The sequence below is a fragment of the Ziziphus jujuba genome, chromosome 4 (genome assembly GCF_031755915.1).
Source record: "Ziziphus jujuba cultivar Dongzao chromosome 4, ASM3175591v1".
NCBI lineage: Eukaryota > Viridiplantae > Streptophyta > Magnoliopsida > Rosales > Rhamnaceae > Ziziphus > Ziziphus jujuba.
Window position 1 is genome coordinate 16,480,666 of NC_083382.1, and position 27,272 is coordinate 16,507,937.

Sequence of the window (27,272 nt, forward strand, 5' to 3'; positions counted from 1 at the left end):
AAAAATAATTTTAAAATATGAAACTAAATAATTTTAAAATATGAAAATAAAGTTATATCATATCATATACTAAGAATTTAAAAAGTTTGGGACCACATAGAGCTCTTGTGGTATTGCATCCAGAATTTCTATTCACTTATTATTATTATTATTATCTTTTATGAATGAAAAAAAATATTTATTATGTTTTAAGCAATTATTCGTCAAAATTAATGTTTATTGGGCCCAAGGTCTCAACTTTAGGGCTTCATAGTGGGTCCATTAAAAATTGAGATTTGAAAATTCCCGCTCGAATTCAAAAACAAATCAAAATCACAAGACCAACAGACGAAGAGAGAGAGAGAGAGAGAGAGAGAGAGAGAGAGAGAGAGAGATGCCGAAGATGAGAGACGAAGAGACGCAATTGACGCTGAAAATCGTAAAAATCCTAGACGAAGTTCGAGCTTCCAACGCCATCCACATCCGCAAGCACAAGGAGCTCTCGGCCCTCCGCTCCAAAACGACGTCGTCGTCGACTCCATCGTCCCCTTCCCAGTTCTTCTCTGCGTTTTCCAAAAGCCTGCTGCCTCTCTTCGGCTTCCAGAGGCGCGTGGCTTCAGCCGAGCGCGTTGTCCGCTTCGTTTCCGTATTTGCCACCTCGCGTGAGACCGATCACGCTTCCGATTGCGATGCCTTCTTGGAGGATTTCCTCCGGTTTCTCCTCGTTGCCAGTGCTGCTGCCAACAAGACCGCTAGGTTTCGAGCCTGCCAAATTATTTCCGAGGTGAGTTGTTTCTTTGTTTGGATGATTGGAAATGGGGGAGGAAATTCGGGTTTCTTTTTTGGTGGGTGGGAAAATTTGTCCTTTCTTTTTTTTTTTTTTTTTTTTATTTAAATGGTTCGGATTATGATTGTACCCTGATTGGTTGCTGAGAAATAAATAAATAAACGAAGAGGAGCATATTTGAAAGAAGATTTCAATATGGAGTTTCTATTCTTCATACAAATCAGGAGAAATTAGGTAGATTTGTGGGTTAGTAAACAGCTTTTGGGATTTGATAGTAATATTGTTGCTTTATTATTATTATTATTATTATTATTTTATTGTTTTGAATTTGGCTTTTGTAGATAATCATGAGGTTACCAGACGATGCAGAAGTAAGCAATGAATTATGGGACGAGGTAATAGAGTGTCTGAAGCAGCGGGTGGGGGACAAGGTCCCTTTGATCCGTACATATGCAATTAGGGCTCTTTCTCGCTTTGCAACTGATTGTGAGAACAGTGATGTCCTTGATTTATTTCTCGAGGTTCTTCCTCTCGAGCAAAATGCGGTGAGTGTCTCGTTCTATTGTTTGGTTATCCCCACCTGTGTAGAAAACAAACATGTACCTTTTATGTGGCTTTTGAGGGGTTCCCACGTTCGACATCTTGTTGTATAATGTAAAGTGTATAACATATGAGTATCTTGAAAATTTGGAAAAATTTTAACTTATTTGTTCTATATATACATATATACATTTTTTTTTTTTTTATAAGTTTATTCTTTCTTAGTGAACACTTAAATGAGATCATTATTATCATTTCTAAGAGATTAGAGGTTCGGTGTGCTAATAATATATTAGTGCTCTAAAATCTGTCTGGATATGTTTTCAATATCAAGCTATGACAACTTTTCAGGAGGTCCGTAAGACAATACTGCTATCTTTGCCTCCTTCGAATGCAACCTCACAAGCAATTATTGATTGTATCATGGATGCTAGTGAATCAGTACGCAAAGCAGCATACTATGTTCTAGCAGACAAATTTCCTCTTCAAAGCCTTAGGTAATTTTCTGGTGTGTTGAAAACTTATCTTCTATTCTTTTCGACATCTCGGATTGCATTCTGATTATGTTATTTATTATACCGATATTCTTTTGTTCACGATTGTTGACGTTCCAAACTTACAATCAATCTTAACTGCTGAAATGTATAGGAAGTGGACCCAAGTATTTACGTCAAGTTAACACAACACACTTTTAACACCCCTGTCGCATTTAGGTTTGCCCATTTGCATCTAAATACATTAAGAAATATGAGGGTAATAGAATTTGAATACTAAATTAAATAGACATTAGGCTTGGATAAAAAGTTCATAAAATGCAAACTTAACAACTAACCATTGAAATTATGTTATAGCATTTAGTCATATTTGAGTTATGAGGTTTCAGACAGAAAACTTATATGATATAGTTAGCTAGGATGTTGCTTGCTGACAATGAATTCTTTTTTGTTTGAGCTTCCTAATTTTCTAAGAAAAATTCCTTTCATTTTCTTGTGTTTGCAGCATTAAGCTCAGGACAGTTATTCTTCAGAGAGGACTTGCAGATCGTTCCATTGCTGTCTCAAAGGAATGTCTTAAATTGATGAAGGATGAATGGCTTACTAAGTGCTGCAATGGAGACCCTGTAGAATTTCTCAAGTATCTAGATGTTGAAACATATGAATTGGTTGGGGAGTCTGTGATGGGGTCTTTGTTGGAAGCTGGCTCAATTCAACTAAATGATGGTTCGAGTATCCAACAGTACATATTATCGCTAAGTGAGAGACCTCAAGGTTTGTTGGGTTTTCAGGTCTATATGTTTATGTAGTTAGAACATGTATTTATTCTATGGTTCTTTATTATGCATTAGGTTGTAGGAGTGATGAAGGTATGTCCAGGTGCGAGACCTTAATACTAAGCACTAATCTTTTCCAGAAGCTACCTGATTGAAAAAAGAATGACTGAATGGGGATGTAACTTACATCAGAACCTCAGTTGGGAATTGGGAAATGGTCCATGAAAAAAAAAAAAAAAAAAAAAGGTGGATGGTCATGAGTGTTAATGTTTGTTGTTGGCTTAAAACTAGTTAATTTGGAAAGAAAAAATTGGATGCCTTTCTGGTACTGTGTTAACTTAATAATTGACCTGTTTTTGGCTTATTATAAAAAATTGGTAAGGAAGATTTGCACTACAATATCATAATGTTTTCCTTCATCATGTGAGCAGATGCAGCCAATGTCACTCCAAGCATACGACTTATGGAAGCAGAAGTTGCTCTTTATTGGAGGATGATATGTGGGCACTTACAGAGAGAAGCACAAGTAAGTTATTCCATTTCTGGTAAATTAATTGTATTGCTTTTCTTGGGTGGCTAGTGGGTTGTTGTAATTACTATCAGTAGGGTGAAATATCAGACTTTATGGGCTAGGGTAAAGGTTGACCTTGTGATATGATGCTATTGTGCCTGCCTGATATTTGACCATCAATTATTCCTAAAGGTGAAGAAGGTAAATTAAAATATGTTCAATCCAATGTATTTTCTTAGCTCAAGTGTGCTTTGAAGGTCACAATAGTTGGCTTGATGCTTATATATTTTACCATCTACAAAGATTATTTAGTTTACTTTACATTTGTCTCGCATTTGTTTTGTAGTTCCTTTTCTTTTAGTCCATCAAATTGTGTACTTTGCTCTATTGAGCTTTTAAATGTTGAAATAGGTCTAAGTATTATCAGTATTCACTTGAATGAGAATATTATTGAGCCATGACATAGGGAGAATGAAAGTTCTAAATAGAGGTTGGTAGCATCTTATTTAAGTGCAATGCAAATTGATATTGACTAAGGAATTATTTGCTTGGTTCAATCCAAGTTTGAGAAACTCCATTTTATGGTCTAGAATGGTCTTGGCTTTGGGTTGGGATTACTAACTCACTTAAGATGCTGATGCAGGACAACGAGAGAGAAAGAGAAGAGGATTTGAGAATGTGATGGAAAGGGCTGACAATTAGAAGAAAGAGAGAATATACATCAACTCGATAGAGTTATATTAATATAAGGAGAAAAAAAACAAAAAAGAGAGAATGAGAAAGGAAAATCTAGGGATGGCAAAGAACTTTATTCTATGGCGTAAGTAAGATGATAGAAACTACATGCATCTCCTAGAACTTACTAAGTTTTAGGAAAGTTATCAGATGCACTACATAGGAAAGTTATTAGATGCTTTTTTTTTACTGCCATATTTCATCAATTTCTTGTCTTACGCATAAATGAGTGCAAAATAATTCTCATATTTAACATCATTAAAATGCTACTGTCATTCTAAACGCATTATTCCTGAAGAATTTTAAAATTTGGATTTCTTGTTATATATGTTATCTTTTGTCCCAAACTTCTGATAATTGTTATTATAGTAAGGTTAATGCATCTGGAGTACCGTATGTTAAATCAATTAAGCTTCCCTCTAACCATTTAAGGGTCTTTGCTTTTGCTTGAACAGGCAAAAGGGACTGATGCGGCTGCCACAATGGGCACTGAAGCAGCAGTATATGCAGCAGAAGCTTCAAAAAACAATGACATCCTGGAGAGGATCCTCCCTGCAACTGTTTCTGATTATATAGACTTAGTCAAAGCTCATATAAATGCTGGTGGGTGTGAATTTCAGGTTCCTTTTTTGTTGAAATGATCAATGTCTAACTTGTACTTCCTAATATGTCCTGATATATGCAGGATCCAATTATCATTTTGCATCTCGGCAACTTCTATTGCTTGGTGCAATGCTTGATTTTTCTGATGCTACAAACAGGAAGTTGGCTAGTGCATTTGTGCTGGAACTCTTGCACAAGCCTTTTGACCATGAAGTAGATGATGATGGGAATATGGTTGTTATAGGAGATGGAATAAATCTTGGTGGCGATAGAGAGTGGGCCAGTGCAGTTTCAGGGTTGGCAAAGAGGGTGCATGCAGCTAGTGGTGAATTTGAAGAGGTTGTTCTTGGGGTTATAGAAGAGCTTGCTCAGCCTTGCAGGGAGAGAACAGCAAATTTTTTACAGTGGATGCATTGCCTTGCTGTGACTGGCCTTCTCTTGGAGAATGCAAAATCATTGTATAGGGTTCAAAGGAAATGTATAGAACCTCCAGAACTTCTACAATCTTTATTGCTTCCAGCGGTAATTTAACTTATTACATGCCTCCTTTCCTTTTTCATTTCTAACTTGTTTTTCTTCTCAAAATAGTGTTAAATGGGCTTGGTAGGGTATCGTTTTATGTTGAGGTTTTGGATTCATTTACCCTCCAAATTAAGAGACAGGAAGGCTACTTCATTGTATAATTTACTAGATTACTAATCATTGGTAAACCATGTGGAATTTAATTTTTCAAAAATGTATTCTTTAAGTAATAATAAACCTCTATGTTCTAGGTTGTAGAGATTGGGAAAATATTCCTTTATTTTGTGACTTCTGTAATGATTTTTATACCCTTCTAATACATGCTTAATTGTAGGAATTTGATACTAAGTACATACCAGTACAACACTATGTTATTTATGTTGAAGACAGTTGTATAATATGCTCTATAATATCACATGCAATATAGTTCAATAATCTTCTTTTTGAGTTGTTAACATAGATACTATGGACTCTGAATTGCAGGCAAAACATGCTCACTTGGATGTGCAGAGGATTGCCATGAGGTGCCTTGCACTTTTTGGGTTGGTAGAGAAGAAACCGAGTGAGGAACTAGTAAAGCAGTTAAGGCTTTCATTTGTAAAGGGCCCCACTGCGATTAGTGTAGTGGCTTGTAAGGCATTATTTGATCTTGGGATGTGGCACACTCCTCATGTAGTTGATAGAGCTTGGGGGCAGGATTTTTCATCACAACTCCAAGACAATGAGGTTGCTTATAGTCGTGTAGCATTTCCAGATGCAGATGTGAATATGGATGTTAAATTGCTTGATCTGTTATGTGCTGGACTTGACAGAAGTGACCGGGGAAGCATTTTAGCAGGTGATGAGAATGAATCAATTCAAGCTGTTCTTGGAGAGGGATTTGCGAAGATTCTTATTTTAAGTGAGAACTACCCAGGCATACCTGCTTCCTTACATCCTTTTCTCTTAACCAAGCTCATTGCTTTGTACTTCAGCAATGAAACAAAAAGGCTGCTAAGGTAGATTATCTCTTCCATATTACTTTTGTTTTTTATTTTCTTATCTATGAGGATAGCAATCAAACATTACCACTCATATTTTCTGACCAGGTTGAAACAATGCTTGTCAGTATTTTTTGAGCATTATCCTTCTCTCTCAGTTAACCACAAGGCAAGTAATGTGTAGTCTGCTATGCAATAAATTTCCATAAGTCTGCTTATTGGAGATTGGAATTAATGCTTAATGAGCCAATCACAGAAAATTTGATCTTTTGAAAATGCAGAAGGTTTTATCCAAGGCTTTCATTCCAGTCCTGCGTTCTATGTGGCCAGGCATCAATGGAAATGCTGGAGGTTCTGCGCATGTGGTGTCTAATATGCGCAAGCTTGCAGTCCAAGCATCACGCTTTATGCTGCAGATGATGCAGGCACCTTTATATGTAAAGGAGATGGAAAGGGAGGTTGAAAATGGTAGTAGGGAATCACCAGAAATTGTAGATGGTACTGTGGAACCTCCACTTGAGTGTGGTGAGGAGGGGCTTGCAATACGTATAGCCATAGAGGTAGCTGTCTTGCTTTGAATGGGATTGATTTCAATACAATGAAAATTTTTGTAGTCAATTGGTGATTTATTACCATGACATCCTAGCCTAATGGTGTGTCCATTGGGTTGAAGAAAACTGCAGAATTTAACCCTTTTACTTTGTTTTATGCTTTATCTAGGTAACAAGCTTTGGGACAAAGAAGACACCTGCTGAAAGGGCATATGTCTCAGCATTATGCAAAGTGCTTGTTTTGCTCCACTTTCGGTCATCTGAACAAGGGGCAATTGAATTAATGAAGAGGCTTTTAATTTGTGTCATTGAATGTGTATCATCAGAGAAGGATATTGCAAAGGAGTTAAAGCGGATGGCAAACCATCTTAAGACGGCAGATGAACATCCAGATCAGGAACAGTTGCAAAATCAAGCTAAACTTATTTTTGGTACAGTCCTTTATACTTAATACCTTAGAAACATGAAATAAATCTTTGGTATTGCTTGCTTAATACCGTAGAAACATGAAATAAATCTTTGGTATTGCTTGCTTTTCCATATGGTAATAATTAGTGTAGAAATTTGTTCCAGAAAGATTCTAATTGCTTTGCAGAAATGACTTTCTTTGGGTTGATTATTATCTGTTTCCCAATTGATCTACTATCAAGCATCTGATATTGGTGGCAAGACTAAAGCGAAAGTGGGAGGAGTTATTTAAATTTCTGAAACCTAATGAAGTAATGATTACATGATCTGTGCTATTCTTGCAAGTTTTGGGCATTAGTTTCTGATGACAGTGTGCATGCTATGGGCTAAACACATAAGAGTTGAGAGTTAGATAGCGTCAGACAGACAAAATGTGACCTTAAGGCCGTATAAGCATTATGTCTGTTTCCCTCCATTTATGCAAGTAACATTTTACTTATTTGTCTTGTATGCTTGCAAAATCTTTCATTTGCTGTTATAATTACAAAATATATTTTGATGATATATACCCTATTCCTGTCTCTACCGTTTTTTGTAATTCTTCTGCCCATTTCTTTTGTAGGGAGGTTAGAACTAGAATTTAACTTGGATCTCATTGGTTCGCCTGAAATACCACAAACACCAGCACCTCGTTCTACACAGCCAACTCGTTCCAGAAGAAGAGTGAGGCATCACGAGGCATCTTCTGATGAAGAAAGTTCACCCACCTCAGTTGTCCCTACTATTTCTAGCACAATGGGCCCTCGATCACAGAGGGCAAGCAAGACTGCAGCACTCAATAAAATGACTGCCATCAGAGCCCCCAGGATTGATGAAGATGGCGATGGTGAGGACGAAGACTCGGAGCTGACATCTGATGAGGATTCTGATGCATCTGAACAGTTCACAGAATAAGTGGTTGACATGATAGACCTCTCATCTATGACATGTCTAATTCTCATCCAATGTCATCCTTTTATTGTCTCACGTATACTTAAATGGTTAATGACACAGGTTAATTAAAAGCTTCATTTTGTTGATATTTGTACAAATATATAGCTTTCTATCGCCAAATTAATTTATGACCAAATGAGTTCAGCCTACCAAAATACATGAACGACCAACATATTAATTGATAAAACATAATTGCAAACGAAATACATCATCAAAGAAAAGTTTTTAAGCAGTTAGGAAGATATTTATTTATTTTTTTAACTTTAATATTGATATTCAATAATATGAAAAATAATACATAATATGTATGTATAGCATATATATATATATATATATAGGAAATTTCTTTCATGAGGATACTTTAATCAGATTTTGACGCGCAACTTGTTGTAGGATGGTGTACTTTCAAAAAATGCTTTGCAATATTGTGGAGCTCGAGTCACCATCCAAATTTCAAAATTCCAAAAATTATATAGACAAGTAAGGTTTTTCTCTCATCCGAGAGATTTCTCTTTGGAATTGTTTGGGAAAATGTCATGCATTGTGGTAAATGTTTGTATGATGTTATATATCATGTTGTGACGTTTTTTGGATGATTCCAAACATGATTCTCCCATATAAAAGAATGATTATATGTGTTTAGGAGAATTATCTTAACCAGAAGAATTTTATCTGTAATCATTAAGAAAACACTAAGCAACATGTTGCCTAATGTTATAAAAAAGTTTACACATCAATCTATAAGTTGCATGACATTTTTCCAGACAAATACATGTAGAAACCACCTGGTCTTACATGTATATACACACACACACTAGACATAGGAGGAATATGCAAAAAGAAAATGACTAAAATACCAACTATACGATTTAATATGGATGGAAGTGAGATGCATGTGGCAACTCCAAATTGGCGGTGTGAAGAAATGAAATGACTAAATTCACACAAGACCTTGAGAGGGTGACTTACGATACAATGTTTCAAGTGTTTGATGAATTACGAGATTGACGATGTTTGTCCCAATGAGGATGTTGTCATAAATAACTTTGATGATATGATCTATCAAACCCTGTACAATGATGTCTCTTTTGCCTACAAAGAAGTTCTTATGCCACACAAAGGTTCAAAAATGGTATTAAAAAAAACAATATTTAAAATACTGTTTTTGAACCTTTGTGCAGTGAGAGAACCTATATATCGCTTCTTTGACGAATCCAAGAACTAACTCCCTGTAAAATTGTGGCTTCAAATTTTCCGTGCTTGAATTCATAACACCATTCATTTAACCATACTTTGCCAAATGGAACCTTATGAAGTAAATAAATTCACCCAAAAAAAAAAAAAAATTATCAAGTAAACAAAGACTCGTATACCGCTTCTTTGAGGAATCCAAGATACTAACTCCCCCATATAATGAGAAACAAAACAATAAAACAAATATTAATTTTCATAATTTAGCATTAACATGACTAAAAAATAACCTTTGGGGTTTTCTTCTTGGGCATCTTTTAAAATTTTGAAGCGCAAGGCTTGTAATTGATCTCGGGCACAAGTTAGCTTGCATGTCAACAACTATTAAACTAAATTAAGTAAGAGCTGCTTACTAAGTTTATAGTGACTAGTTTGTAGTTTGAAAATTCCACATTGATAATAAATTAGCATGTTGTGTGGTTTACATATGGAACCCACATAAGTTAGCCCTGCATCATGTATGGTTCAACGAAGGGTCTTATGACCCGTACTTAATGAATGGTATTACACTTGAATGCATAACATGCCAGAAGCCCAAAATTTACAATAGGCACATATGAATTCACAACACACCAGTGCGGGAAACTCAAAGGTAACTATTTGTAGCTTATATTAGAATGTATTATAATGCTTTATGGTAGTGGAAATTTTAATTTTTAAGCGTTTTATATTCCTCAATATCCCATATTATAAAGCTGCAAATTTATGTGAATTTACTTCGACATGTATGAATGCTGTTATGCTTGCATTCATAACACATAGTGCCTAATACTTTCAAGCGATTACAACTGCAGAACTCATTGCAAGGCTAAAATTTACAAGTCACAAAGATAACTATTTGCAGCTTATCCTAGAATGTATTAAAATGCTTAAACACAGTAGAAATTGGGTTCAAATGGCATCTAAATACTTTAATTATCTATTCATATTAAAGGATGTTCTTCATGGTTTGATTGTTGATGATGGTAATGGGGACGACAAGTAGAAATCCTTCCGTTATGTGTCCGGAAATATCTATAGTAAATGATGAGTATATAGTGAGATTTTTATATATTATTCAAGAACCATAGTTTTCATCTACCAAATTGGTTTTTTTGGATTAATCTTAATTGAAGATAGATATAAAGGTTTAGCAAGTATGAAAAAGCTCTTCTATATTATTAAGCCAATATATATATATACAACATGATATATAGATAAGAGATAACTTTGCATAATAAGGTAAGCCTAACTAAAGGATACATACATATCTTGCAAAACCGTAAAATAGTTGTTACAACTCTATTGCCTTATCATGCCCACTCAAGATGGTGCGTCTTTGAAGAACACCAATCTTGGAACATAGAACTTGTAGCCGATGCCTAGACATAGGTTTTCTGAGGTGATTAGCTAGTTGGTCATGAAAGAAGACATGAGAAACATGGATAGAACCATTGGCTACCTTGTCCTGTACAAAATGAAAATCAACACGAACATGCTTCATCTTAGAATGAAGCTGATGATTGGCACACACATATGTGGTTCCAACATTATCATAGCATATGATTGGAGTAATGGTAGAATGAACACTAAGTTCACAAAGAAGGGACATTGTCCAACACAATTCAAAGGTAGTATGGGCAATGGCACGATACTCCACTTCAGTTGAAGAGTAGGAAACAAATTATTATTTTCTTGAAGTTCAAGAGACGAGATTGTTGCCAAGGAAGATTACATTAGCTATTGTGGAGGTGCTATCTTCTTTATTGTTGGCCCAATCCACATGAAAAAGGCATATAGAGCCAAATGTGAGTGACAACGGAGAAAGAGTCTTAGAGATTAGCTGCCATGAAACATCGAAAGAGTCATTTGATAGCAACCTAATGAATGTTAGTAGGTTGATGCATGTATTGGGACAACTTAATTACATAGAATGCTATATCTAGACGAGTTAACTGAAGATATCGAAGAGCACTAACAACTTATCTATACTCTTTGACAGATTTGAGAGGAGAACTCGATAGAAGAGATAGTGATGAGTTCAAGGCCATGGGTGTGGAGACTACTTTGGCATCCAACATCTTGGTCCACTTAAGGATGTTAAGGATGTACTTTTGTTGGAACAAAAGAAAATCCTAAGTTGTGTGAACCACTTCAACACCAAGAAAATAACTTAGATCACCAAGGTGTTTAAGTGAGAATGTGGCAAATAGGGTCTTGACAAACTAAGGGATGAGGGAATCATTGTTCCCTGTTAAAACAATATTATCAACATACACAAGCAAATAAAGAGTTGACCCTTTCTTCATATAAATGAGCAAGGATGTATTTGCATGTGAATTTATAAAACCATAAAAGAGAAGAAATTCCTTAAGCTTGGTGTACCAAGCTCGCAAAGCTTACTTGAGTCCATAAATGGCCTTTTTCAACTGGCACACATAAGTAAGTTTGGTAGGGTTCACAAAATTGAGGAGTTAAGCCATATAAACTTCTTCAAAGTGAAATCCATTAAGAAAAGCATTATTCATGTCTAACTATTGAAGTTTCCAATTTCGAAAGAGAGCTATTGATAAGACAAGTCGTACAGTAGTAGGTTTAATGACTGGACTGAAGGTATTCGAGTAATCTATTCCGGATTGTTGATAAAAGCCTTTTACAACCAAATGGGCTTTATGTCAGGACCCGTCCAGAATTTCTCCCCGGAACCGTAGACAAGCCCTGATCCCAGGGAAACCCTACTGGACCCTCCAACGGAAAATCCGGCAGAGCCTCCCCTAAGGGATTGACTTACCACAAATTACCTGCACTGAAAACACACTTCTATAAACATCCCCTTATTCCTCCCACATTACTACAAATTGTTTCACAAATTTCAGCACTTCTCAAAAACAACAACAATCCAGTGCATAAATAAAACATAAGTATCCCAATAGTATACAGAGCTTTAAGAAGTTCTAATCAAAGAAATACAACAAGGATGAAAGAAATAATACACTGAAATGAAAGAGTACGGAAGTACTTCTCGAAACACAACAGCAGCGGAAAACTTGGTTCGCTCCGGAAGAACGTCTACCACCACTTGCACCTAAGGAAACGGAATTTAAGAGTGTGAGATGCTAATCATCTCAGTGAGTGACCCTATCTACTGTACACTTTTAATGATAATAAAATAATAATAATAATAATTAAGGGAATTAAATAAATACAAACAATTAATAAATAAATAATAATAACTGTTGGAAAATAATAATTTCCCTCAAAACTCTCACCAATCGCTCTGTTTGAAATGTTCCCTTTTTAAAACCTTTTCGCAAAACCCAATGTACATACCTCCCGAAAACCAAGGGATTAAACCATTTGATAAACAATAAATAAATAAAAACATACCCCAATATATAATTAAAATGTAATAAATTATAGTAAATAATTTTGAACACCTTTGGGGTTTAAAACATTATTTGCAATTTACACCGACGCACCACACCATATACCGGTGATGCCCTCCGATACCCAGCGTCCCGAGCACCGACTGGCGGGGGGGTTAAAGAGAGAAACCTGCAACGGCACTTCGGCGTCCCGACAGTACCGCTGCTAAAACCATCACCCGGCCAAGGAGGGGGGCGGCTGTGCACAACAACAAACTTGCCTGCCCACGGTCCAATGGCAACTCACGGGTGAAGTAATAACCGCGCGCTAAACCACATAATACCTGCGCGCTACCACGTGTCCATACACCATACACCAGAACACGAATACTGTATGAGTGCGTCTAAAAATAAACATTAATAACCAACCGTACCGTTTTCCAAAATTACCGTGGGAAATACATTAAATTCTCACACTTACCATCCCACATATTTTTATTTAATAAACCGGTACGAAACATTGATAATCAACAAACCACAACTTTCTCGAAGTACGAGATGCAACCATAAAAATACCGCGGGCATAATTTATAAAATTTAAACAAATATTTTCGTAAAATATTTAACCCAATTATGCCCGGAAAATCAAATTTAAAACCACGTACAAATACTACCAAAATACACTTTGCTCATGCATAATAAATAAATTAAACCAAAATAAAACCATAATTAAATCACACCACATGAGCATAATTTAAATATCAATTTAAATACCAATTAAATATAATTAATTGCCCAAAATAATTTTTGAAGGTGGGTCACTCACCTTGAGCACGCAAATCAACTAAGATCCTCCTCGGGATCAACTCCACCACTCGTACGCGCACCTACACAACCACAGTGTACCAACCAAAAATATTAATATTTTATTCGGGTAATTCCCAAATGGGTACCCGGGGAACGAACACCAAACAATATCTAAAGGTTACGAGTTGTATACCGAATCGAAGCTCGCGTGATGAGGATCACGGATTCGGTCTTACTTTCCAGTGATCGGACCCGACGAGGTCGGAATCTCGCCGGAAAGCTTTTCGGGTTTTGGCTCCGTAATTCTCCCAAACCGTCGTGAATTGGTGGAAACGGATGTCGGATTCAGGTTCAGGAGGTCGAACACAGTGGACTGGAGCCGGCCGGAAGACTGGGTACTCGCCGGAACAGTACTTTCCGGCGAGCCTCCGCTGTCACCGGCAACCGTCGCCGGCGGCGGCGCGTGCGGTGGCCGTTGGCCGTGATTTTTTGTAGATTTGTAGATCGTGGGGAGAGCAATCCAACGGGAACGGCAGTGAGCAAAATGGAGGCCGGACGGCGGAGAAATCACGGTTTGAAGATTTCTGGCCCCTCGCCGGAAAACGCTCCGATCCCGGCGCGTCGGTGGTCCGATGGTCGTGAAACTTGGTGGGTCAGCCGGACTTGAGGAGAGGATGAAGGGTGTCAGACGTGTGTGGCCGGAAAATGGCCCGAAAATGGCCGGAAGTGGGTCGATCGGCGGTGGAGGGAAAAACTCGCCGCCGATCTTCAGACGTCCGATCCGGGCGCGTCCGGCGGCCAATCGCCGTGAAAATTTGAGGTTTTGCCGAAAATGGGGAGGGGAACCTTGCTGGCCAGTGCGTGTACAGTAATTCGGCCGGAAAATTTGAAAAATTCCGGCGGCCGGTCAGACTCTCTCTCTCTTTCTCTCTCTTCCCCGAGATTTTTATCCAATAAAAGCCCCGGTGTGATACTGTTCATGCCACGTGGACCAATCAGAAGCTGACACGTGGCATTCACTGTTCATCAACTCAAAAACATTAAAATATTACGGTATCCAGTAAACTTCAAACGTCCATAACTTTTTAACCGGATGTCCGTTTTAAGCGTGCCGCTAGTCTGTGAACTCGTATCGACGAGCACTTCACAACCATGCACGAGTCAAAGCTCATTTCCCCATAAATAAAAAGTCAACTCCAGCACCCCTTGGACAGTTTAGACCGCAACTTGTTTTGCCCATAACTTCCAAACCGTAGCTCCGTTTTCGACGTGCTACTAGTCTACGAACTCGGAGCATCGTGCACGTCGCCACGGTACCCTGGTCAACTCGAAATTCCAACTGGAACAAAAAGTCAATGTTTGACCCGCTCGGTCAACGGTCAACATCGGTCAACGTGCACGGATTCCGGTGCGATTTGGGACGGGGTGTTACACTTTGTACCTACTAGCTATTCCGTCAGGATTTTGCTTAACTAGAAAGACCAATTTACAACTAACCAGTGTTTTGATGAACAATGGGCGAAATAAGCTCCCAAGTTTGACTTTGAAGCAATGCATTAAATTCACAGGACATAGCCTCTTGCCACTTAGGAATTTGCATGGCTTGTTTAACTGTACGTTGTTCTGTGATCACACTTGCATGGGAAGTTATGGCAACAAATAAATTAAAAAAATGTTTAGGTTTCAAAATTTGATTTAGAGATCTTGTGCACATGGCATATGTGCACAATTTGAAGGAGGTTGAGGACATGAAGCAGCAGGTGGTTTTAAGGTCCCATGGTTGTGTTTAAATGACTGTCTTAAAGTCCTATCAAATGATGAGGGAGACTAACCAGCGACGTATGTGGAGGGAAGTTAACATGGAGAGACTTAGACAGTGGATGATGAATGATGTTGAAAGGAAAATGCTGAATAATATTGATTTTGTGTGAGAAGAGATAGAGTTTTAAGACTTGAAGATTGTAAAGTAGATGGAGAAGATAATGGTGATAGAGGTTGAGGTGGAGTAGAAGTTTGAAAGGGGATAGGTATGTGAGGGGAGGTAGATGAGTGGATTGATTTGAATGGAGATGACTGTGGAGAGAAGAGATTAGATTGGTTGGAAAGAGTCATAAATGGGAAAATTGTTTCTATAAAAACCACATGTCTTGAGAAATACATGGTGTTTGAATGAGAATCATAACATTTGGACCACCTTGATTTTGAAGAGGGCCCAAATTGACACATGATTTGGAAGGAGTGTCTAATTTAGTGTGGCTATAATGCTTAAGCCAATGATGACATAGACAACCAAATATCTTTAATTTCTTATAATTTAGTGATTTTTGAAATAATTTTTCAAAAGGAGACAAGTTATTGAGAGTGAGTGTGGGTAGACGAGTGATGAGATATGAGGCAGTAATAAAAGCAAAAGATCAAAATTTAAGAAGCAAGCTAGCTTGAGTAATCAAAGCCATTCTTGTTTCATGAATGTGATGATGATGCCTTTCAACATAGCCATTTTGTTAAGTTGTGTCAGGAGTGGTTAAAAAATGTCTTACGTTGTTATTTTGAAAAAAAGGTTTTAGTTTAATAAACCCTCATCCATTATCTGAACAAAAATATAATTGATAGTTGAAATTTTTTTTCCCCAATGGATTTGAATTTAATGAAAACTGAAACAACATCAGATTTGTGAGAAATAGGATATAACTATGTATACTTCGTGTAATGATCAACAAAAATCACATTAAATTTATAACCATCATGAGAAATAGTAGAAGCAGGATCACTAACGTCAGATTAAATTAATTGTACAGGTTGACAGCTAGCTAGTGAAGATAAATCAAATGGAAGTTTATGAGACTTATTACAATGATAAGAATTAAAATGAAAATTTTTAAAGGAAGAAATTGGAACACAGTATTTAGACACAATATGATGTAAAACTTTATTGGATGGATAACCAAGTTTGTGATGCCAATTTTTGAAGGGTGGTATGAGCGTAGGAGTAAGCAACAAGAGGAGATGAAATTGCCATGGCCATTCATACACTCCATTGTTAAGTGGACCTTTGAGAAGTATTGAACCTGTCCTGAGATCCTTCACAAGGAAATACGAAGGTAAGAATGAGAATTTGAAGGCAAAGTTGTGGAGTCAATATGAGTAATTAAAACCTTTGTACCATTGCAAATGGTTATTTCATTAATACCATCGTATTCAAAATGAAGTGAAGGGGTTTGAAGATCTTGTGCCACATGATGAAATGCTCTATAATCAAGAAGCCAAGGTTGAGAATGATTTTGATTTTGAGGAGCAAGCCTTAAGATGGAACTCGTATGAAAGGTTTGGGGAGAGAAATTTCGAGACATAGGTGGTGATTGCTGTTGCTTAGGCATGGAGGTCCATCGTTGCTTTAGTAAGGGGCAAAAATGAGCTGAATGTCCTTGCTGGGTATATAACTGATTATGGCCTTTATACCTACCAAAAGTCTAGAGTTAGAGGAAGAGGATGAAGAATTGAACTTGTTTGCTGTATGCACAGTATTGAGAGAGTTAAGGAGTCTTGTTTCATGCCTTTTGATGTAGTTGGAATGTTCAACAATTTTTTTCATACAACTCCTAAAAGCTGATCAGATTATCTCTAGATCAAAAGGCAGCAGAAATAATCTCAAATTCAAAGGACAAACCATTAAGTATATAGAGAGTAATATCATCATCTGTCACAGGTTGATCAATCAAAGTAAGCTCATCAGCCACTTTAACATCATTTAAATATTCCAAAACTTGTTGTGAGCATTAAGAGCTGATAAGTAGCTCTTTCAGATGAAGAACTCATGACTACGAAGGTTTAGCAAAAGCTAATGCAAGTTTTTGCGAAGCCTCCTTTGACGTATCTGCTGTTAACATAAACAGATGAACCTCTAGTGATAAGGAAGCAAGAAGAGCCCAAGAATTAAGGAGCCTTGATGAACCCAAAAAAGGTAGTCTGGATTGAAAGACTTATTGGGTCGAGTTGGTGACGGACAAAGAATTGTACTATCAATAAACCCGTGTAAGTCATAACCTATTAGAAGAGGATCAAACTACTTCTTCCAAGGAAAATATGTAGTTTCATTAAGCTTTAATGGGGCTTGTGTAGCAATATTGATAACCACAAGTATGCGATTTGTAAACATTGGTTCACTATTAATGGTTAAAGGTTCAGAAACAATGGATTCTTTAGAAACTAGTGTTATTGGAATTGACATAGTCTTGAAAAGAAAAAGAAAGCTAGGTGGAGTAAGTTTTGCTTCGATACAGTATAAAGATATAGCGAGTATGAAAAAGCTCTTTTGTATTATTAAAACATTCTATATATATATATATATATATATATATATATATAGACAACTTGATATATGGATAAGAGATAACTTTATATAATAAGGTAAGCCTAACTAAAGGATACATACATATCTTACAAAACTGTAAAACAACTTTTTCAACTATACTGCCTTATCAATATATACCATGACATCCTAGCTTAATGGTATGTCATTTGGGTTGAAGAAAATTGTAGACCATGTCCTTATTAATTTGTTTTTATGATTTACTTAATTGACAAGGAAAACACCTGTTGAAAGGTCATATATCTCAGCATCATTGATGAGAATCCGCCTGTACCCGTACAATCAACTACACGTTGGGGTGCTGATCCTGTGCAACTGAGATATGACCAATTACTAAGGCACAAGCTAAGAGTTTTAAGGACAATCTGATTAGTTTCATTCAAGGTATTATTAAATCTTAAAAGGCATGATAATACTTGAAGATTCAAAGCCCGTATTGTGCATCCAAGTTATGAAGACAGAAATGGATCCAAGAAGCTGTTTTGGTGCGTTTATGGACTTCGAGTAGCAAAGGACAAGTTTGTTTGGTTATGAATGTAATTGAGCTCACCAAGAGGTCATGGAATTATGTCAAGGTAGAAGCTAAAGCATCTAAGCTCATCATTTGTGCATAAGCCTTCAATATGGCTGAAATTCACCATTTTGGTGCTGGGAAGCACTTTACTTGCATTCCAAGCAAGTTTTGATCATTCCAATCAAAGGTAACATATGGGAACCAGTTCTAATTCTATTTGGCATCCTAAATGGAAATTTTGAAGCTGGTTTAGAGCCTAAACTAGCTGGTGATTGAACAAAGACAGCTTGTGTGGAAAGTTAGTCAACTACATTCTAAATCTGAAATTTAACTTTGTGTTTTAGGAAATAGTCTTTTATTTTGGTTTTTATTTAATTATTTTCTGGACAAATTAATTTAGGAAGGTTGATATTTTATTATTTTAATTGTTAATTAATTAATACAAATTAGTTTAGGAAACTTGGAAAATTCAGCACTTTCCTGATCTTTTTACTATATTGGCCTAATTTTCCTAATGTCTTAAGGGTTTGGTTTCTTGTAACTTTAGCCTATTTATGGGCTTATTTTTCAATGGAACAGTAGCCTAGATTATTATTCAAAAATTATCTATGAGAAGAATTTTCTTTCTTCTCTTTGAACACCTAAAACATCGAATAGAGATCGAGTGTTTTATTTTGACTTATCAATAGGACATCCATCACCTATTGTGGCGTTTTCATCATATACCAAGATTTCTAGCCATAAGTTGATTAGGGGTCAAGGTGACCATAAAAATTTGTACTTAATTTCGATCAGGTTCGGTAAATACGGGTTTAGGAACAAGTCAACCTAGGTTCGTATCAACCATGCAAAGTGCTTGTTTTGCTCCATTTTCGTTGATTTGAACAAGGGGCAATTCAATTACTGAAAACGCTTAAAATTTGTGTCGTAGAATCTGTACCGGCAGACAAGGATATTGTAAAGGAGTTCAGTCAGATGGCAAACCATTTTAGACTTAGAGACAGCAGATGGACATTCAAATATGTAACACTTGCAAAATCAAGCTGAACTTATTTTGGATAAATTCCTTTACTTTTTTATAGTAAAAATGTAAAATAATTCTTTGTATGGTTTGCTTTTCCTTATGATATTAATTAGTTTAGTAATTTGTTCAACAAAGATTCTAATAGCTTTGGAGAAATGGCTTATTTGGGATGATTGTTGTCTGTTTCATAATGGTCTATTATCAAGCATCAGATACTGGTGGCAAAGCTAATGTGAAAGTGATAGTATTTGTTTAAATTCTTTTTAAATTTAATGTAATTATTGATTTTATTTGTATTATTCTTTCAAGTTTTGGTCACAAGTTTTGTACAATTGGTCTCATGTTCTACGTGCTAAACACATAAGAGTTGAGAGTTGAATTAGTGTCAGACATCAACAAGGACAACTGTATTATTATTATTGTTGTTGTTGTTGTTGTTGTTGTTGCTGTTGTTGTTGTTATTTTCTTTTCTTTATAATTTCTTACACTTCTCATCTATAACATGTTCAAAATTCTCATCCAAAACTATCGTTTACATTCTTTTCTTTTATGTTAGGTTTTTTGGTTAGACCATAGATTTTGTACATAAATTCACGTAGAAATTGTGATGTCAAAGTATGCTTCTTGGGGTCGGATTGTGAGGCAACATGTGTACTACTAAACAAACAGTGTGAATATACATGCTTGTTCATGTATCCTGAACATTTAATGATGTAAATGATACGTACACACTAATTAAAAGTTTCATTTTCTTGATGTTTCGAGTGTCACTTGCTTTTATTTTGATTATAACTGTACATCTTTAGTATAGATGCTTTTGAGGTTCATATGATTTGACAGGTTCACTTTGCCTCCTACCAGAGCTTCTTCTGGTACAGGCAAATCTTCCAAATTATTTTCTTTGCCTGATGGTGAACTGTTATACTTTCTTTAATTTCTCATTCCCTTTTCCATTTTTAACTATACTGATTCAGCTATGGTTAGTCAAGGTTTTCCTGTATCCTTAATAGAACCTTATTTCATCCGGAAAAAAAAAGTTTGATCTTGAGTGTCGACTTGAACTTTAAATGGTGAAGCTCTAAAAGAAATTCGTGTCTTCGAAACAATATAGATAAATTATGTACCACAATTGACACCCAAAAAAAAAAAAAAAAAAAAAAAAAAGAGATGAAAAAAAGTTTTGGTTTTGCTTTAGATGACTATGTGTTTGTGAAATTTCTTACTGGACTTTATATATCATGAAGGAAATGGATTTGATTGTTTGTTACTAAATTGTTTTCTTTGTCAACCAACAAGCTGGAAAAACTACGTGAAACATAATTGCAAATCAATCTGAGTAATAGCTCTTCTAATTTCTAAGGGTCAAAGGACCTTTGATTATGATATTTGCTTTAACTTTTATCCATAATCAGTCACATTTCGATTTACGTTGGCAGTGAATCCATTCTTGAAGAAATCAAGGAATAGTTTTGATTGATTTTGTATTTGATATCTACATTCTTGGATGAGTACAATAGTACTTATACATAAGAGATAAGCAACTCAAAAAAGAAAGTTATAAAGAGCATTTAAAAAGTGTCCTTAAGAGGTTTTTCTATATAAAAATTAAATTAAAATTAAAAACCTTGTGTAGTAAGTCAACGAAACCGTATAAATTTGCTTGCACAGCATGTCAAACCAGCAGGTCCTTCGGGATTGTTTCCTTTCGGACACAGGCTTTCCTTATTTTAGTTCTTCAACATTACTTCTTTCCTTGTCTGATGATTGGAGTCCTGGTATATTTCCTTCCTTTCCTCGTGGCAGATTGTGTGCTAATGATGTGAATGACAGATCTGGTGTGAGCTGTGTGAATGGCAGCTTATCTGGTGTGAGCTGTGTGAGTGATAGCTTATCCGGTGTGAGCTTATCTGCATTCTTATCAATTCTATCCAATGCAAACAAGTGGGTAATATGAGTTTGGACCAGCTCTTATTTTGAAACATTAGCTAGGAAAGGAAAGCTAACTCCTACGGAGTACAAGTTGCACAATCCTTAAACACAGCTATGGCAGCTGATGACAAAGCTGAGGTGGAAATCTTAGAGCACAACCCAATTGACCTTGCTAAATATATCAACTATGTCAGTGCCCCACAGGCTGGTGCTATATCAACATTATTGGGGACAACCCAGGATAGTTTGAATGGAAAGTTTGTCATCTAGCTGCAATATGAAGCATATGTACCAATGGCAATAAGATGCATCAAATAAATATGTTCATCTGCAAGATCATCCTGGAATCTCCAATCCATTGCAACGGTCGGGCCATGTTCCAGTTGGTGAAACGAGTGTCCTCATTGCAGTCTTGGCTGTGCATTGGGAGGATGCATTGGAAACATGTATAAATTTCTCATTGATGAGTTGTTGAAGGCATCTATGCCCATTTGGAACAAAGAGTTGTATGCCAATGGAGAGGTTTGGTAGAACTTAGAGTTTTTGGAGAGAAGATTGGAACTTGGGAAGGATGGGAGCTGCTGTGGGGAAAAGGTTAAGGTCAATATGCATGATAGAAAAAGCTGTTGTGGAGCTAAGGTTAACGTAAAAAATGGAGATCACTATGTTAGTAATCAGTGAAATTGAGTTGGAAGAAGTTTTCCTAGTGTTTCTTTCTAATTTTCTCTTATTATTATTATTATTTATTTTATTTTTGTATTTGTACTCTAATGCCGCAATACTAATAATGAATGAATAATAACTTGCCTTATCACTTCCATGTTTAATTCAAATTCACGATCTTCTAATTGTAATGGTGAATAATTTACTAATTGAACCAACATCATTTAATAATATTTCATATTCACTTAGATTAAAATTTTATTTTTTTATTTTTAGTAACAGGTGGTTTCTATTAAAGTATATCACTTTTTCTAAGTGATCATTTTATTTAATATATATTTTTTAAAGCTCTTAACTTTTACAAAATTATTAGTTATAATTTTTATATCAATAAATCCGTATGGAAAAGTTTTTAGATTTATGGGGCCTCATTTTTCGGGAAACTGAGCAGCTTGAAATCTTCCAAAGTCCATTTTGGAACCTGATATAATTTCATAAGCATGTTAATAATTTCAAATTCTGATTCCTTTCCTAAAAAATGTATCATATCAGAAAAAGAAAAAATGTATATAAGCTTTTCTAATAATAATAGAAAATAAAGGTTTAAAAGGCTAGAACTCTCAATCCCTCATGATTTGTTTTCTTAATTCCACCTCTATCTTCTATCTCAGAAGATTTTGGAGCATATAAATGGGTTTCTTAAATATTTTATCTTTCTAGGATTTACATCTCAGTTTATATTGGACATCTACATCCTATTAACGTTAAATGTCCTATTAATTACCGCTAAAAAATCCATTACCGCTATAAAACCATCTATCACCAACAATATGTGGTTCTATTAGCTCTAACATGGATGTGCTGGATGATGTCTCCCACCATAAGAGATCTACTTAAACATTAAAGCCTGTATTGCAACAAGCTTCTTATTCTCGCTACTTTTGGAAGTTTGAACCTTTCAAGGATGCCTTAGCAAATTATCAGAAAATTTGGACTAAAAGGCTGCAATTGTTATAGTTTATGTTAATTAATATCAACCATGCAGGACCTGTGAATTTTAACTTATAAATGTAAAATCAAAGATACTATACTTTCTTCTTTTTTCTTTTTCTTTTTTTTTTTTTTTCTCTTAAGACAAAATGCCTTCATTTTTTTTTTTTTTTTTTTGGTATTCATAATACCTTCATAAATGTTTTATGTGTCATCTGAAATAAATACAGAAAGTTTGGACGTTTCAAGATACATTTATTTCTCTTAAATTCAGTAGATAGATTATAAATTGATTAATATGTTACGTGCAGCTTTTATTTTGTTGGAAATTCACAAATTAAGTATTATATGCGGCTAGATACATGCTCAACTTGATAATGGAAAAGGCTATGACCACCAAGGTCTCTATCAGGCAACGTGTATAACCAAACACAGAAAAAGTATAAATATATATATATATATATATGGATAAAAATGGTTACATACGTGTATGGGAACATACCCACTCACTATATATCGCTATGTGTATTAGTTGTAAACTTTTCGAGTAGGGTCAAGGGACATATTAAAGCCAAACCCACAATCATCTACTCAGCCAGTGGTCCTCTAATATCAAAAGCTGATTTTGGGACAATCAAAGGCAATATCTTTTTTATCATCGGTATTCTAAAAGACAGAAAAAGCCGCCGTATAAATGCGTTAGTCATGATAATAACGTATTGTATAGTTGTAAAGCTTAAAAAAAAAAAAATTAATGCTGTGTTGACCGTCTAATACTTGTCTAGGATTAAAAGACCTGAATTTTTTTGTTCAAAGTTTTTTTTTTTCTAAAATTATTTTTTAAAAAATGTTAAAAAATAATTCATAAGAAATTAAAAAATAAAAAATATTGTTAAAAAATGAAAATTTTTTTAAGATTAAGTTTTTTTTCTTAAACAAAAAAAACGAAAACATAATACATAAAGATTCGGAAATTAAAGAGAAAATTTAACCAAAAAAAAAAAAGAAGGAAAAAATGAAATTAGACAAGAGTTAGAATATAGTAATAGCTAAAGTATGCATTAATCTATAAATTATTAGGTACTTATAGGTTTATAATATATATGTTTTGAAACTAATATGCTGTTGCAAACTTGAAAAACACGAATTTTCATAAATCTATTATGATTAATTACATGCTAATTAATGTTTATTGCACATACAAAAGTAATATAGACTTATATATATTTTGATATTTAAAATATAAATTATTTTATTTATTTAGTAGCCTTATAATAATTAAAATAATAATATAATTATAAAACGCTTTTTCACGTCTAGGCTTTGCCTAAGCATGCCTAGGCCTGTAATGCTTAATGCTTGATCTTACCGCCTTGCGACGCCTTACGCCGTTTAGAACATTGCTTATTACCAATAAACAAAAAAGCAATATTTTTCTTAATTTCTAAAATTTAATTTCAAGCCACAAGTTGGGTTTTTCTTTGGGTGAAATAACACCAAGTCCACTCCTTATGATCACAAAGGTTGATTTGCAGAGAGTATTTTAATCTTCAAATTAATTTAGGCCTCCCCACCATGCAAAAAGATAAGCGTGTAATTGGGTCCCAATGTGTATACTTCATGGAAAGCCTTATAAAATAAATTCTAGAAGTAGACAATGGGGTCTTCCTTAGTATCCATTAGACTGTTATTCACAAGTTGTAGTAAAGTGGAATTTTGCATATGCATGCTATATAAAGAGCAACTTTTCCCACTTGGGTTCGAAATTTCTTTGTGGATACCACTTACGTATTTTAGACTTTTCATGGGTTAAATATCAATAATATCGTTTTTAGAAAGACAACATGATACATTAAAAGGTAAAACATAGAAAGGAACATCCCATTCTTTGAGTTCATCTCACTTTTGGTTCTCTAATAGAAAGTTTTTCCAAATTATATTATTATAATTTTATCAAATTGGGGTCAAGGCCGAAAGAAATTATAATTTTACCACATTATGTGAAGATAGAACGTCCACACAATTGTTAATTAGAATGTCCAAAATTCTTTCAAGAGCTTTGTAAAAAAATTAATATTGCTATGGAGATCAAATTTTGAATACTAAATGATATGTTGGTAAATTAATTGATGATTGATAGATTAATATAACATGAATGCATAGGTTGTAATATTATTTGGTATTCAATTAGGGCCGGTTTAAGGCCTATGTCTCGGGCCCCCACTAAAAAGGATCCTAAAAAAACAAAATTCTATATTGAAATTTAAAAATATATTGTATATTATTTAATATATTTAAAAAATTTCATTTAATAAGATGGAATAAATTTTGTGGAAATATATGAATTTTAATTTTCTCATTATGTTACATTAGCCCTATTTTATTTATTTATTTATAACTATCTTTTATTTTTGGGAAATATTATCAATCAATTATTAAATTCTTTTAAAAACTTAATTATTTTCTATATCCATGTTAAGTGTTTAATATTTTTTTAATATAAAAAGAAAGATTAAAAATATCTTCGTTCATGAGTTTTCTCATTTCTTTATATTTAATCACTCAACTTTTATATATAATCTTGCTTATACATTATATATAATCTACAAAATTTGGATTCAAATGGCCATATAAGTAGGTAATCTTATTAGTTATTAGTTTTTGTTTTATTTTTACTATATTAATTTATTTAATTATTAATTATTTAATGAGTTTATAGGTTCATTCTTATAATATGCATTTTTTATTTTCTATAAATTTATATTTGTAGTTATCGAATTTCCAATTCTATTACAGTTCATTGTATAAAATAAACCATTTATGCGTTTTAATTGATGTGCATTATCTAATTTATTTGAAAGTTTATTTGATTAAATTGATTAGAATTTGGTACACTTTAATAATTAATTATAGGTCGGAAAATATTTATTATCAAAACTTATCTTAAAAAGAAAAAAAAAATGTTTTAAATAAAAAATTCAAACTTAGTGTTAAAAATTTATTAACAATATTTGATAAAAGGCACTAGAACAATTTACCAACAAAAAAAAAAAAAAGAAAAAAAAAAGAAAAAAGAAAAGCCTTACAACATTTTTGTCTGCCTTGATAATGGTTAAGAAGGCCTGTATTCAATATTTGATAAATAAATTTTGGTGTTTATAATACTATAGAGTCATAAAAATAATGATCCTTAAAGTATATGATAAAGTTTATTAAGATAATTTACAATCTTATTACATTTCAATAAACTTTAAGGCTTAACTAAACTGTTATTTTTGATGGAATGCAAGGCTAACTACACTTATGGAACATTTATTAATTAAATGACGTTATCCATAATTAATTAAGGTTTTAAACTCTGTTTTGCAAATCGCCTTCATTAATTTTGGTGTGACAAGGCGTGATAAGTAAAATCCAGGACGTGAAATTAAAGATAAGTTGATTGTCATCAACTTAGACCAACTTCAAACCAGTTTAAAGATTTAAATTAATGCCGATATTTTAAAATTCAAATAGACAGAGGAGACAAAGCATATGATTGGTTTTTTAAAATTTTATCATGTAAATACGACATCTAATGTATTTACAATTTCATATATGCAAAATTATGCATCAATTTTACATGTAAAATGTTTTAAAATATTGTGTGCGGAATGATTGATATTGTAACAACAATAAAATTGCTAGCTTTGAATGGTAGGTTGTTTTTTAATTTGGAGAGCTCGCTGTGAGTCTCTTCTTAGGGAGGTCTTGGTTATTTTGTTTTCAGATATGTTTAGCTCCTGTTTAGGCTTGTTTCGATCCTCTTTTGGAAGTTTTTGTGTTCTTTGGCAATATATTTCCTTTTATCACAAAAAAAAAAAAAAAAACAACAAAAACAACAAAAACAACAATAAAATTGTAAGAGATGTTTCTATAATATCTAAACATATTTCAAAAATTCACAAAACATAAAATGGAAATTATGAGATGGGTATGCTTTTTCAACAAATTGCTTATAACTAAAAAGTTAATTAATACAACAATTTTTTTCTTTAAAAAATATATAATAAAGTATTTTTGTGTCATATGGAACAATTATTTCAACGTCAACGATGGCATAAAAAAATCATATAGGGATCTTCGATATCTCACATGCTCACATCATAAATTGGAAAACCCTCCCCATCAATGATCCTTTTACTTTCTTATATTAAATTCTTCTTTCTACATCGGGAAAACATCAAACTACAAACTATAGAAACAAAAAATTCAAACTCAACCGACACGTCGCCGACCTTCCAATGATGTATCACAAGAATTAACAATTTTATTTAGTCTCTTTTTCAAAATTAATAATTAGTCCTCCATGAAAATAATAATATTTAACATAGAGAATCTGCAAACTTTGTCTAAGGCTATTTGTCCCGATTTAAGTAAAATTCTAATCCAAAATCAATTGATACAGATGAAGTAGTTCATTTAGATTATATAATGAATTTTTTAAAAGTTTCTAACCAATA

The 27,272-nt window shown here is 34.2% G+C and overlaps 1 protein-coding gene and 1 pseudogene across 1 annotated transcript; both read left to right on the top strand.

The window, feature by feature from the left end:
* Positions 1-335: 335 nt before the first annotated feature.
* Positions 336-7,965, top strand: LOC107417307 (uncharacterized). Its single transcript, XM_048471112.2, has 12 exons — positions 336-763; positions 1,108-1,311; positions 1,658-1,803; positions 2,306-2,574; positions 3,008-3,102; positions 4,278-4,425; positions 4,508-4,947; positions 5,431-5,945; positions 6,036-6,096; positions 6,209-6,487; positions 6,648-6,909; positions 7,509-7,965. The coding sequence occupies exons 1-12, from the start codon at positions 374-376 to the stop codon at positions 7,838-7,840; spliced, it is 3,141 nt and encodes a 1,046-aa protein (XP_048327069.2). The 5' UTR covers positions 336-373; the 3' UTR covers positions 7,841-7,965.
* Positions 7,966-20,773: 12,808 nt separating this feature from the next.
* On the top strand, positions 20,774-21,874 carry LOC125422199 (molybdopterin synthase catalytic subunit-like; annotated as a pseudogene).
* Positions 21,875-27,272: the final 5,398 nt, after the last annotated feature.